This window comes from Mytilus californianus, unplaced genomic scaffold, assembly GCF_021869535.1.
Source record: "Mytilus californianus isolate M0D057914Y unplaced genomic scaffold, xbMytCali1.0.p SCAF_12, whole genome shotgun sequence".
In the NCBI taxonomy this organism is placed as follows: domain Eukaryota; kingdom Metazoa; phylum Mollusca; class Bivalvia; order Mytilida; family Mytilidae; genus Mytilus; species Mytilus californianus.
In genome coordinates, this window is record NW_026262604.1 from 34586158 (window position 1) to 34602009 (window position 15852).

A 15852-nucleotide genomic window follows, 5' to 3' on the forward strand; every position below is an offset into this window, starting at 1 on the left:
ATAATTTCTTTTACGGTGTTTTGTTATCTTTATTTATTCACATAAACTTTAATGTGCGTTTTTTTTTTGTGAGTTGAAATTAAGGAATATTCAGCCAGGTCTGCTTTATATTATGTCCGTCTTTTTTCTTTATCTCTTTAACATAAATTTCGGTATTACATCTTCCTGTGGACTGTTTCCTTGTGAACTTGTACGCTAAAAAATCGACTCAGCATGTCGGTCTTGTACAAGGCAGGATTAATATTAATATCGTAACATGCTTTCGACCCGAATATGCATATAATTCGCCACTGAATCCTCCTCCTCCTTCTCATCATCATGATCATCATCTAGTTTGCCAATCTGTGTTACCATGAATTATCATCCCCCCCAAGGGTGACTGGGGAATAGAAGTATGGTCACCATTGGTCTTCCTCCGACCGGCAGTAAAACCCTTGCTAAAGTGGGGCGTCCGTTTGGCTGTGCGAGATGTACAAATTTGCAGCCACTTCCGGTCAGAATGGGGACGTTAAATCCGATGCCTCGTGTAAAGAGAGTGCCACGCTCGTTGCACGTTAAGAACCCTTGCAACAACTCTTTGAGGGGTCCGTAGGTGACCTGTTGCAAGGCTAAATTTCTGTCCCTATCCAACATACCCTCATTTCCCGTGGCAGTTTAAATTTCCCCGACCTTAATCACGGAAGCCCCTATTACAGAACCTACCTATTGTATTTATTGTTAATTTGTTCTCGTCCTGAATATGCATGAAATATTTGCCACTGGACGTTAAGCAACCAACAATCAATCAATCATGAATTATCATCGATGTGGTCATATTTATAAAATCAACTGTTTCGAAATTTCACTAATGCATTCATCCCTTGATTTTAATAGTTTGAATAACTAAGAATTATCTATGTAGACGAAACACAATTCTTGTATCTTTGATGGGTTACTTCCTTTGATATTCAATAATACTTTTTTCTTTGTATCGGAAATTTTGAAATAATAAAAGAGTAACGAGACGTGTTTATATCTGACCAAAGGATTAAACGAATCACTTATTTCTATGCATATTTATTATAATGATTTGGCCTTGTGTTCATGGTTCTTCTCTTAACTAAATCACAACTGAAATTTGATGACAGACGGACATGCAAATACCGACATTTACAAAACACTGCTTACAAAGGATTAAACGAATCACTTATTTGATAATGTTTAAAGTTATTATAATACTGCAATTTTAGAGGAGATATGATTTATTGATTGTTGTTTTCTTAACGTAAAGTGGCAAATATTTCATGCAGATTTATGACCAATAAAAATATATATAAACAAAACCATGACGAGAGACACACGACAAAAAAGCAATCAGCAAAATATAAAATATAAAAACATTTTCCATAGATTTTTTATTCATAGTAGGCAATCCTCTTTGTTGGTTGGTTGTAGCATATTAATCTCACCGACTTAAATTTTAAAAAAAGACCACCAAAAAAGACCAATTAAACAGCTTCGCCTTGTTGATACTCTTATTCTAGTAGTATTATGCATCCTATTCCGCTTGAATATCAGATATTTATTTGAAATAACCCAAGATATGTGAGGTGGTTTATAGAATAGAAATAATTCCCCCGAATTCGTGACAGAGGTCAGACCAGGATAACCATTGACAACAAAAAGCTCTGCAATAGTGTTTTGAATTTATCCTCATCATTTACGCCCAGCTCCGAATATTTTAAAGTCAATGATGACAAAGAACAGAAAGAGTTGATGAGCTATTTGACCAAAAGGACATAAAAAAAATAGCCAAATCAGTCGAAGATTAACTTTGCCCGATAGAGCTGAAACCTTAATTTCAAAATTTATAAATGGACAATTGAAGGGAATTGAAAGGAATTGCAGAATCAGAACGCTGTCACAATTCCTACGTTTTCAGTTTCATGTTTGTAAGATCCATAACTCATTAAAATTCAAACAACAATTTATTGGTTAGGGCTGGAAGATTGATGCTTGAGGACGGATGACATTGTCTTAGATTTTTTGGTGGTATAATATTTTTTTTTAGTACCAATAAATGTTAAATATTTAAGAATTGAATGCTTCTTTTTGTAAATTTATTGGGGTGTAAAAGCGTTGACCGAAGTACATTTTGTATAAAGCGCGTAAGCGCTTCGTTTTAAAAATGTGCGTACGGTCAACGCTTTTACACTCCTATAAAAACTACTAAAAGAAGCAATCAATACTTATAATTAAATTTTTTTGCTTGGATCATCAAAACACGATTTCTATCAAGTTTTTCTTTTATTTACCTGTGCACTTTATTGTGGAAGCTCATGTCATCATGAATGTTACATTTCATTTTGAAATGAAGGTTAATTTCAGAATGACGCGAGATTGCTGTTAGCCAATCAAAATAACGTATTATAATGAAATATACATACATGTAATGTAATTATATTTTAATATTCTCCAAAACAATTGATTGATAGGAAATGTTTTTATATTTTGTTGGACAGTTGGGTAATCAAGAATAAAATCTAGTTCTGGAGATCGAATTTTTATTCTATCAGATTCCAGATTCCTTTGATTTTAATCAGATGTTACTCAAAATTGATAGATGGTATCATTTGTGCAGTTCAGTGACAGATTCCAATAAAAGGGGTGTACGGGGTAATATCGTCATACGTATGTCGTTGATACGAACAAGAAGATCTGTCATGTAAAAATTGTGATACAACAGGAAATTTAATTTCATATGCAGGAACTGAACACGAGAATTTTACAGAATAAGCATATTTCTTACTGAATAGAGAAAAATGGCCAAAAGAATTACAAAATACAGAAATTTAGACCCCCTCCCCTAATCCAGACCGTCATATATCATTGTGACGGATAGCTTTGTATGATCTATTTAACTGTATTTATTATCGAAAAGAATATTTGTACATGGTGTTTTTAATAAATGTAACGGACAATATATACCACGCCCTCTCAGCCGACGTAATTTCATTTTAATGAAAGAAAGTAATTAAAAGCTTCTCTCCCTGTGCAACATGATATAAAACTCATTAGGCAGATCAATTTTTATGGCTACTTGCATAATTGTTACATCGTATTAAATTCGGTATCAAACTTATATTAATAATTAAAGTTTCATATCTTGAATATTGAAAACGGGGTAAAAATATTTACTTGCATATATTAATATTGATATAAATCCGGTTCGGGTTTTTTTTCTAGATCTGAGATAAAAGCAACTCTGTAACACTTAAACAATTGATTAATAAGAATTGTTACATGGTGTCTTCTTATGTCGCCTGAATTACAATGTATGTTATTGGTCTGTAATTTATATATTCGCCATCCGTGATAATTATCTAATTTGTTTATTTGGCATGCCATACTCGACAAAAGTGCGGACGTGATAGAAAGCACTCTTTACCAAAACGTCAACGGAGATTACATTCCAGTTGAACGGCAAACGATTTAATGGCGTCTAAGTTCAAGACATTGGTCACGTGATAAAAGGTCAGAGTTTACCGTTTTCTTGTGAATGTGTACACCTCTTGGTTTTTTACCTCGTATCGTCTAATTGTAACTCGTACATAAATAAAACTTGTAGGGTCCAAATCTTGAGCGAATAAGCTTCATTATTATGTATACTTATTTATGAAAGGTGTTATAAAAGTATTCTAAAACAACGATGGAAGTTGAAATTTTTTTTGGAAAATTTGCGTAGGTCTACGGAAAATCCCAAATCATTTCTTAAATGGGTTTGGTAACGTATGGAGGGGTATAAAATATGAAGTAAAACCATTTTCTGGATCTTATATATTAATTATAGATCATAAATTCCCCGGATACGCAATTGTGTCAGCTTATTCGTGGCGAAGCGGAGATCAACGGGAGATAACTCCGTACACGCGTCGTAGGAAACTGCAAGTTCACAACAGTAAATTCGAGTAAAATTAATGATTGTAGTTATATTTCGACACTTTCTTGAATAACCATTCAATATTTAATGTTCCTCTACTCTTGTAACATTAAAATAGTCATGGAATGTTTGAATATGGCATTTTTTCAAGTACCCTAAAACAGGTTTTTGAAAACTTCCAAAGAAGAAAATTATAGATAACTGACTGTTCTCTGAAACTTGGGACTTATTTGTATATTCTCAAACACCCTTTTGGTAGATGGAATGATACAAGTCTTTGTTTTACTTTCTTTGTATCAATATTCTTAGAAAGGATATGAAAATAAACTCAGTGTTTGTACATGTTGGTTGTTTAGAACAGTTTGTTTAAATACATTAAAATTTCACTCTAAAATTAGACTTGAATTTTTATATTTAAATAAGTATCTAACATAGAAAGTTGTTAATCTGGTGCACTGAAAATGTTCCATCAGAAATGAGATTTAACAAAGTTATTTAGACTGAAGAACTTGTCACTTTTTATGCTGATCATATGGGGAAAAAAGAGTGATATTATAAATTCTAACACAGCATCAATTGTGAAACAATAGTTCTTCCTACAGACATTTTATTTTTCAAGATGCGAGGCTTGCCGATCAATTTACATATTTAAGATTTCACTGTTAAGAGTGGAGAAATATCTTATTGACAGAGATTCTGTATGGGAATGTTTCTCTTGATATTTTTAAATACATTTATGTTACCAACTACATTGTATCTTTGTTTTTCTACTATGATCTGCAAAGAGATGGGTTCTTTATGTGTGACCTCAATGATCATCAAGCATGATTATTGGTAGCCTTTATTCCTGATGTAACAATGGAAAATTCTGAGAAAAGCAAGAACTTTTAAGCAGATCCAGGTCTTTTATAAGAGAGGGTGGATTATTCCTAATTTCCATATACAGAAAAAACATATTTCATTTCATGCCAAATAATTACATACAAGAGGGGTTTATCAGCCATTTGTCAGCAGAACTTGTGTTACAAGAGAATTTAACTTTGCATTACATTAAAATACAATATGGAAAAAAAGAAAATGTAGACAATACATGCCCCCCTCCTCTTTGAAAATTGGCTTGATCCACCCCCGAGATAAGAAACTATATAAGATGTACAAGTTCCGTTGCTCGCTCTTAATCAAGAGAAAAAATCTGAACATCCAAAAAGCCAGAAAGGGATTTAAAACATTTTAATCAACACAAAGAAAACTGAACAAAAAGCTGTATTGCAATCTGATATCATGCAGTTCTCATAATTCCTATTACATGTATTACTTCAAGTTTTGATTTTTTTTCCTTATATTTGAATTCATAAGTCCTACAAACAACTGTTGAGTCCTTTAATTATATTATTGATTGAATAATGAATGATTAGCTAAGCTGGTCTGTAAATAAAGTCTGAAAATGCTTTGTTTAAATAAAAGAGTGTTATTATGTCATAAAATATACTGAATCAACTTCAAATTTAATCCAAATTCATATTTAATTGCTCTAAAATGCATAGTCAATTGAACTACAAAACAAAAACCTGAGACTACTATAACAATTAACATAGAGATTGGTCACTTCCCGTGTTATAGTAGTCTCAGACAAAAACAAAGCTGACTTAAATACATGTACAGTATGTTCAGAAATTTTTTGAAGAATGGACAACAATGAGATATTTATTTTTCTGATATCAGAAAAAATCTCATAGTATCAAATCAGAATGAGAGTTCTTTTTATTGAGATAATCAATTTAATCGCACTATTTACTTTAATAAAAAACCTCATGATAATATCTGAATTTACAGTCATGACTTAGCTTGTCAACCTCTACACTTCAAAATTTAAGGTTCCTAGGCCTAAATGTGGTTGAAATACAGACAATTTTGGTAACTTTTACAAAAAATCTCTTTTTTATGACATACCTTACAATTTCAGAATAAGCTGCATTAAGTTATATATGTATCACATATAAGAATGCTAGTTTGTATTTTAATATCATGATTATCATGATTATTGCAATAAGTTTTTATTATTCAATTAATTAAAAAAAACATCAATTATTTTTGAATTGATAGATCTGGAACTAGTACATATATTTTTGTTTTTTTAAACATCTATATACTATTCATTAGGGAACTTATTCAAATATATTTTGTACAAGACAGTCATGGCAGTTCACAATTACAGTGGTCATTATAAACATAATGACACAATTTATACAACCAAATTTTATTGTTGATATATGTAAACTGAAATCATTGCAGAATTTTTCTTTCAGATGATTTAATGTTTGTTAGTCACTTACTTTAAATACTTAACCTGTACTAAAATAAAGAGATGTGGTATGATTGCCAATGAGATAACAGTATAGAAACTATCCGCCAGAGTCCAAATGTCTGTTAGCAGTTAAATTATAAGTCACTTTACAGACATCAACAATGAATACATTTCATTGTTATCAGGCAGATGAGGAAAAAGAGTAATGATAGCTTTTTAGCTTACTACATGTACAAGAGATTATAAGAAATATAATAATATAAATAAGGAAATAATAGAGACAAAAAAGACAGGACTTAGCCACTGGACTATATGTAAAGTGTTCCCTTACTAATCCTTAAAGGAGCTGCTGTATACTTAGAAAAAAGGATGTTGAGGACTTGGCCACATCAATCAGCATTTTTAGACACTACATTATGGTCAATTGCAATCTGCCCTATTTGCTCCAACCTCTAATGAGTATTAAAATTAATACCTTGTGTGGGAATTAAACCCATGTATGTTCATTTACTCTATTGTTCTCTATGTACATACATGTACATGTATATGAAATATATCAAATGCAAAAAAATGCTGGAATGTAAATATGGTAATTTTCATCATGTACATTATTACAGCCTCTTTTTTAAGGACCTAGTAAAGGAGGTCCCTGGACCTAGCTTGACCTATTTCTTAGGCAAGGTGTATTATATAACTCTTGAAAGTAGTTAAATGCAATTGTAAAATTAATTTTATCTGCTGTTAAACAATAATAACACGATAATGGTTATTTCTAAGTATTTAGTAACAACAGCGTGCAATTTAGGTAAACAAACATCAATAATCTACCACGTGTTTGTCTGCTGTGCTTGAATATTCAAAACGACCCATCGGGTTTATTTACACGAATTTTTGCTAAAGCAGACAGTTAAACATGTCTGTTTACCTAATAAGTACTATAAAAAATGCATTTGCTGTTATGACTTGTGTATGCATGGGAATATAATGAACATAACATTGATTATTTACCGTAAATATTGAATACACATCATTCCTGAGCTATACACACAAAACACATGGCACTTTTGTAACGATGGATGGTAACGTATAGCCACTTTATAACAGTAAATCCCATTGGATAAGCTACCCTACACAGTACATAATATGCAAATTAATGGTTGGATACGAATTTGTGTCAGCTCTCAAATCGATGGAAAAATGTAAACATTGGAATCCGCCATTTTGACATAGGAAACAAACTAATTTTGAATCTTGGATTAAAGGACATTGCGCACATTGCCAGCGTATCATGCATAACCAGTCATGTGCAAATATATCTTTTAATTAGTTTTATACACTTACTTTTCTATGTTTTAGTTACTTTAATGTTTTAATTTAATACAGAACGGAACATCGTTCTCAAAGACGCCGTAGAAAAAATTATAGGTGGCGCTGTTTGTGGGCGTAAACATTTTACATACGGGTACTTTTTTGTCGACAAATTGACCTCTATCTGTCAGATTCAGGCGTTTGCCGTTCAACTGTTCCACGGAGGTTACATTTCGATGATTTCATCATTTATAAAGCATAATATGTGTATCTGAAGATAGAAGTTGTACTAAAATTTAATGTTGACACCGATATCGATCTGTTGGATGTAGAATTTATTTTCAAAATTGGTGTTTGTTTAGAATAGACCATTCCACGGAGATTACATGCTTAACAAATCTCTGCAGTTTTCAACTTTTTTTAGTTTTTCAGACTGATATGATTTGGAATAAATGACCATTGTTATAAACAAAATTATTTATGGTAACCTTATAATCAAATTTAACTCATATCACACTCTATGTTGTGCTGAATATTTTGTCCTGCTTGATCTTTTATCCGTTAACGGAAATTACAAGCTACGGGTATATAATTCGAAGTCGTTAGTTTTGCTTTACAACGGTGGGACAAATTAACGTCATGAAATGGGCGCTTTAACGGAGAACCAGTGTTAAACGTGTGTAAATGTTTCTAATTTGTTGTGTTTGTATGGATATGTAACATAGAATGACAGCTTAAGGATACAATTTGGTTATGGTGTCAATTGATATATTCTGGTGATTTGACCGGTGCTTTTAGACGATTTAATTCGCCCAGTCTATACATGATCTTAATTAAAAGGGTGGAAATTACACGGATTATAGTAATTATAAATGTTTTTTCTGCTTTAATGTATCGTTAGATTTCATTTAAGTGATGCTTAATATATATTTTAATTGACCTTTGAATTCTCTGTTCAGGAATTCGTTCATCATATCCATTTTTATGTTGCTAATTTGTCCTCCTCTATAATTCACTGTTCTGTTCCATATAAGGTCCTGTCTCAAACGGTCTGGAAGCCAGCCACTTACACCTTAAAAAACCTTATTGCACAAAACTTACACACAAGACGACGGGCGTATTATGCGCTCATGGCGCAGCTGTTTGTTAGATAATGTTCAACAGTTATAAAAAAAAACCCGATTTTGAATAATCATATGCTGATATAGTGTAAAACAACTTACAATTTCCAGGGTTTTTTTTATGCCCCCGCCGTAGCGGAGGGGGCTTTAATTTTTTCCCTTGTCCGTCTGTACGTACGTACGTACGTACGTCCCAAAGTTGGTTTCCGTTCTCTAACTTTAGTTTGCCTCAACCAAATGTGTTAACTTATATACAATGCTTATTACCACAAAACACAGATCAAGTTTTAATTTTGGTGGTGTCACTTTAACCGTTCTAGAGTTATGCCCCTTTACAAATGGAAAAATTGCTGATTTTTTAGTTTCCGTTCTCTAACTTAAGTTAGCCTCAACTAAATGTTATGAAACTTTCACACAATGCTTTTTACCACAAAACACAGATCAAGTTTGAATTTTGGTGGCGTCACTTTAACCGTTCTAGAGTTATGCCCCTTTACAAATGGAAAAATTGCTGAATTTTTCGTTTCTGTTCTCTAACTTAAGTTTGCCTCAACCAAATTTTATGAAACTTATACACAATACTTATTAGTATCAGATCAAGTACAAATTTGGGTAGCGTCACTTTTACCGTTCTTCAGTTATGTCCCTTTATAACTTTATATGATATGCAAGTGGGGGCACCAACTGTGTCCCATGGACACATTCCCCATTTATTTATATATGAGTGATTACAGGTGAGGAATTCATGCAGTCTCCTTAGATTCTCTAGTGAATTTACAGAAAAAGAAGAAGACAACCAACAGCAAAAAGAATTGCCAAGTCTAGTCAGACCAGCAGAAAAGAGTACAAGTAAGTGTTGATGTGCACAGGATATTTTATTGTCCATTCTAAGAAGTCATTTAAAATTTATGCCTTATAAGACCAAATGAATTATACTGGAGTTTAATTATACAATTTGATTGGCTACCTTGATAGGGTATATGGGCACTCTTCTTACCTCCTTTATTACATTTCTAGAAATACAATTGGTTAAAAGTATCTGTATGGAGGCCTTTTATATTTCATATGGGGTTAGAAGGTCGGGCCTAATTTATTTCAAATCACAGCTAGTAGTGGTGTTATGTCCCTTTATAAAAACAACATGGTGTTGAGGGATTATCAGAAAGATTTCAATTAAGAATTGAATACTTTTTTTGTAAATTTATACGGGTGTAAAAGTGTTGACCGAAGTACATTTTGTTTGAAGTGCAGAAGCATGGCATTCTAAAAATGTATACACGATCAACACTTTTACAACCCTATAAAATTACTCAAACAAGTATTCAACACTTATTATTACTTTTTATGATAGGATCACGATAACATAATTTCTTTCAAGTTTTTCTTTTATTGACCAGCGGTGAAAGCTTGTGTTATCATGAATGTTACATTTCATTTGGAAATGAATGTTGATTTCAGAATGACCTGAGATTGCCAATTAAAATAACGTATTATAATGAAATATACATGTAATGTAATTATCAAGACAAAGAAATTGTAGATGAACGATTGAAATAAATTCATAAATAGATATAACAAGATGTGGTATGAGTGCAAATGAGAAACTATCCATTCAAGTCGCAATTTGTAAAAGTAAACCATTATAGGTCAATTAAAGTACGGTCTTCAACACGAAGCTTTGACTCACACCGAACAGCAAGCTATAAATGGCCCCAAAAAATGACTAGTGTAAAATCATTCAAACTGGAAAACCAACGGTCTAATCTATATAAAAAATGAGAAACGAGAAACCTTTATGAACCACATCCACAAACGACAACCACTAAACATCAGGTTCCTGACTAAGGACAGGTGCAAACAGCAATTTAAACGTTTCAATAGGTACCGACCTTCACCTGATACAACAGCGTAATTCACAACATAGAAATAGACACTAAAAATATCAAGTGAAATGGCTTTACTCAAACAAAAGACATGTGAACACAAACAAGTGAATATACACTGAAAGAATAAACTTGATCTATGACACAATGTTATACAAAATCAATAAACTAAGGGTTGAGATAATAAACAATTTCAGAAAGTCTGAATTTAGTCAACCATAACCTTGAACAAAATGCGGCCATTTAACGATGTAAACCTTGAACAAAATGCCGCCAAATAGAATAATTTACACGGGTAAATGAAATATTTTGTACAGTAATGGAAAACGGAAATAATTTTTACATATAAATAATTTTGTTGTTCATAGTACAAGAACACATTTACAGCTTACATTTTTTTTATTTTTGGCATTTGTTTTTGTCAAGGCCACTAGTATAAATACCAAATATTAAGATAGTAGGTAAAATGAATTTGTTACACAGTGTGCTAGTGACTTAATACAATACAGATAGATATTGAATAAGATAATTTATATTTAAAGTGTATCCTGATACCATTTACATAATATAACACTTCAATTACAATTCAATACATCTACAATTGTATTTTATATCAGTTAGCCTTAAAAAGAGGTTTATGTATGAAACAAACAGTAACAATATTTTGACAACCATATTAATAATACAAACAATGTGTTGGCTAGAAACTTAGGGTGTGGAAATATACTAAGGCAAATGCGTATTCCAGAGAAAGTTTATTAATCTTTATTATATCCAGTGAACACAGTAAACACAGTGATATATTATAATAAAGTTCAATACATCATAACGTTCCATATTTAATTCCTCAATACGAATACGTTCCATACAAATACGTCATACTCTAAATACGGTAAATACGATTTACTGAAAAGAAAACAGAAAAATACTGTCATTCACTTGAATAATAAAAGTTCAAAACATGCAAAATACATGTTATCCAGAGAACAATTAACAAATGTATATATACCAAAAATTGTAAACATCTTGTTTTACCCAGTGAAAATACATAAAAACAATATTAACCACAAATCAATGAAACATCATTGACACAAAAATCTAATTATCGATTCGCACTTTACAACCTGTGAAATATCTATTTATAGAAATACAACATGCGTCTGAGAGGACTTTGACAATTATATTCACTGAATAAAGTTCTTAAATTATGCAATACAACTCAGACAAGTTACGGAAGGTTTATACAATAATTTCAATACAAAAAACTCACCAAATTAGAAATATTTCCACAAAATTTCAACACAGATTTTGTCAAGTTATTGGCGTCATTTTCATTCGGAACTCTCTAATAATCACTGTACATGAATAGTGAATCGACAAAAAATATGTTTATGAAATTGACATTACATACCAGCTCCCTAATTGTATAGCCAGTGCGGAACAATTACACCTAAATCAGCAATAAAAAATATGCATCTCAACAAAATAAGCAAAATTATGTAACAATAGTGTTCATAACGTTTGAGTTCACTTTCTACAACTAACTAAAGTTCTTGGACTAATATTAGATTGACAAGATAAATGTTAATCAAGTTCTAAAAGAGTACACAATTTATCTACCGGACGAGTAAGTACATTGTTTCCGATCTTTACTTTCACTTGACGCACGAGTCCGTTGCGGTCTGGAATTATTTCATTAATCCGCCCCATGGGCCATGAATTTCTCGGAGCATTTGAGTCAACCACAATCACAATGTCCCCAACCATTAAATTTCTCCTCTGTTTATGCCATTTCTGACGTTCTTGTAACATGGGAAGGTACTCTCGAACCCAACGACTCCAGAATAGATTTGCAATGTACTGAATTTGTCTCCATTTTCGACGGCAATAATTGTCTGTTTTACTGAATAGTCCAGGAGGTAAGTAAGCTTTGCGTTTCATAAGCAACAGATGATTTGGCGTCAGCGCTTCCAAATCACTTGGGTCATCTGAATTCATCGTAATCGGTCTACTATTGAGAGTTGATTCTATCTCACAAAAAACTGTATTCAGACCGTCATCGTCTAAAACTTGTTCTCTAATAACACTATTCATTGTCTTGCGTACACTTCTGATCAACCTCTCCCATACACCTCCGAAATGCGAACCTGCCGGAGGATTAAACTGCCAATCTATGTTCTTTTGTAGCATCGCATTCTCAATCTGATTCAAATTCCATTCACTTAATGCGCTCTTAAGTTCGCGCTCTGCGCCAACGAAGTTCGTGCCGTTGTCAGATCTGATCTTTTCTACTTGACCACGACGAGCAATGAATCGTCGTAAAACGTTAATATATGAACTAGTATCTAAAGATGCAGCTACCTCCAAGTGAATAGCTCTACTAGACAGGCAAGTAAAAATCGCACCATAGCGTTTGATACGACATCTACGTTGTTTTACTTCGAAAGGACCAAAATAATCTACTCCTACTCTCGAGAAAGGTGGTTCATCCGGCGTAATACGATCTGATGGCAAATTAGCCATCTTTTGTTCACCTACGGGCGCACTTAAGCGACGACACACAACACATTTTGATATCAATTTTCGCACAGCTGAGGGTGCATTTATCAACCAATAAGTTTCACGAAGGTGAGCTAGCAAATGATTTCTACCACTGTGTTGTAAATCAATGTGTATTTGTCTAAGAATCAATTCAGAGATGTGGTGACCCTTTGGTAATATAATCGGATGTTTACAGTTTTCCGGCATTTTTGACTCTATTAAACGTCCTCCTACACGTAAAAGATCGCCATCTAAAACTGGGTCGAGTTTCCGGATATTACTTGTAGCCTTGACTGTTCGGTTATTGGAAAGAGTGTTAATCTCATCAGTGAATTCGTGTCTCTGCACATAAACTAGAATTGAATGTTCGGCGTCTTTTAAATCCTGAAATGATATTCGTTTAGTACAATCTTTCGAATCCGATTCTTTAACGAGTGTCATTTTGTTATCTTGTTTCTTATTACTGACACGTCTAAGTAACTCCTTACGAACTTTAAGTATCCACGCTACACTTCGCTTTAACGACATCCAAGATGAGTAATACGCGATAAGTTTCTCGACTCCCAAAGAATTGTCATCTGGAATTTCGGTTTTAATGATTGTTCGCACAGTTGCTTGTTTAACTTCAGGGTCGTTTGCACATATTGTCTCGTGATTTTCTGACGATGGCTTTGGCCAAAAGTCCTCATCTTTCCATAGAAAGTCAGGTGCAACCATCCAATTACGTTTTTTCATTTCAGAAGAAGTAAGACCCCTTGAAGCATGGTCTGCTGGATTATGCTTGGTGTTCACATAACGCCAATTATCGGTAAAAGAACCTTCATGAATTACAGCGAGTCTATTTGCTACAAAAGTCTGAAATCTAGCATCTTCATTCAAGATGAATCGTAGAACTGACATACTGTCCGTCCAAAATATAGACCGATCAATTGGTATTTCTAACTCATTTAACAACATTTTGTTCGTACGGACGGCCACAGTAGCAGCAGTTAGTTCAAGTCGTGGGACTGTTATCGTCTTCAGTGGTGTTACGCGTGCTTTTCCCATCACAAATGAACAATGAATTTCACCGAAAGTATTTTCTAAACGAAGATATGTAACAGTACCGTATCCGCTTTCGCTTGCGTCTGAGAAATGATGTAACTGAGCATTCTTTATTTCTCCATATTTTTCTGGTCGTAAGCACCTATCTACTTTGAAATCTGAAAGTTCATGTAAATCTTGGAACCATAACGAAAACAAAGATTCTAGTTTCGGTGGAATTGGGTCATCCCAATCCAGGCGAAGCCTACACAATTCTTGAAGTATCATCTTAGCACGAAGAACAAATGGTGCAAGAAATCCTAAGGGGTCGTAAACGCTACTAACCATCGACAAAATGCCTCTTCTAGTTTTAGGTTGTTCCTTTACTGAAATTTTGAAACGAAAAGTATCTGTTTCAGCGCACCATTGAATGCCCAATGCCCTATCGATGGGAAGTGTATCTTGATCCAAGTCTAAGTCCTTGATACCAACCGCCATATCCGAAATTGGTATTGATCGCATTACTTCCCTGTTATTACTGATCCATTTCGCGATCCTAAATCCACCACGACTCAAAAGAGACTGTAGATCTTGAACTAAGCACACCGCTTTACTAACGTTTTTTGTAGACTTGAGACAATCATCGACGTAGAAATTACGTAGCACAGTGTTTATTACTTCTTCATTAAACTGTCCGTTACAATCTTCGGTAGTTTTTCTAAGTGCAAAGTTCACGCAGCTAGGCGAAGATGTCGCACCAAATAGATGAACATTCATTTGATATTCTGTTGGTTTCTTTCGAGAGTCTCCACCTTGCCACCACAAAAATCGAAGATAATTCGCATCTTTAGACGGTACGCGCACCTGGTGAAACATGCTGTCTATATCGCCCATTATTGCGATTTCATCTTGTCTAAACCTTATCAAAGTTCCAATTAAAGTATTTGTCAGATTAGGACCCTGAAGTAATCGCTCGTTCAGGGATGTACCTTGAAATTTAGCCGCACAATCAAACACGACTCTTATTTTCTTCTTTCTAGGGTGGAAAACTCCATGATGAGGCAAAAACCACACGTCATTGTCTTTCTTCGCTAAGTCATCAATGGAAACCTCTGTAGCGAATCCATCGCCGATAACCTTGTTCATAAAGGTAACATACTCATCACGGAATGTTTCGTCTCTTTCAAAACGTCTAGAAAGTAGCATTAATCTCTGTTCCGCTTGTCGCCTGTTATTGGGCATTTTGTTATCCTTTGACTTGAACGGTAAATTCACGACGTAATGTCCGTCTTTTAACATAATTGACTCCGAAACAAGTTCTAGAAATCTACGGTCCTCCTTCGAAGGAGCAACAACATCGTCGATTGTTTTCTCATTGAAATCATGGTTGAAATGATTCCTAATTTGATCTTCCAGCGAAACACTTGTAGCGTCGATACGGTTACAAGAAGCGACCTTGCATGGCTTATCATCAGTAGACACGTTTAAAGGGCCATTGATTACCCAACCTAGCAAAGTTTCTACAGCAAATGGACCATTTCCTATACTTGGAACAACATTCCACGGTTCCATAGCTTTTGGTACATTGATTCCGATTAACAAACCAATGTGATCACTTTCGATCCTTTGTAATGGTATATCTCGTAAATGTGACCACTTCTGAATATTCTCAATAAAAACTATGTCATTACTAGTAACTGGTAGAGTTTCCTGCGAAAATACCGGTGGTAGACTAATTACATCATTACCGCA

At 33.7% G+C, this 15852-nt stretch overlaps 1 protein-coding gene across 1 annotated transcript; it reads right to left on the reverse strand.

The window, feature by feature from the left end:
* Positions 1-11232: 11232 nt before the first annotated feature.
* Positions 11233-14318, reverse strand: LOC127721732 (uncharacterized). The gene is made up of 2 exons (XM_052228533.1): positions 11807-14318; positions 11233-11442 (listed from the first exon to the last, which is right to left on the reverse strand). Exon 1 carries the CDS (start codon positions 14122-14124, stop codon positions 12121-12123), a length of 2004 nt encoding a protein of 667 aa, XP_052084493.1. The 5' UTR covers positions 14125-14318; the 3' UTR covers positions 11233-11442; positions 11807-12120.
* Between the last annotated feature and the right edge of the window lie 1534 nt (positions 14319-15852).

What these genes read in the sequence shown, in the direction of transcription:
- LOC127721732 (XM_052228533.1), bottom strand. Translation starts at nt 14,124, where the DNA reads ATGGGAAAAGCACGCGTAACACCACTGAAGACGATAACAGTCCCACGA.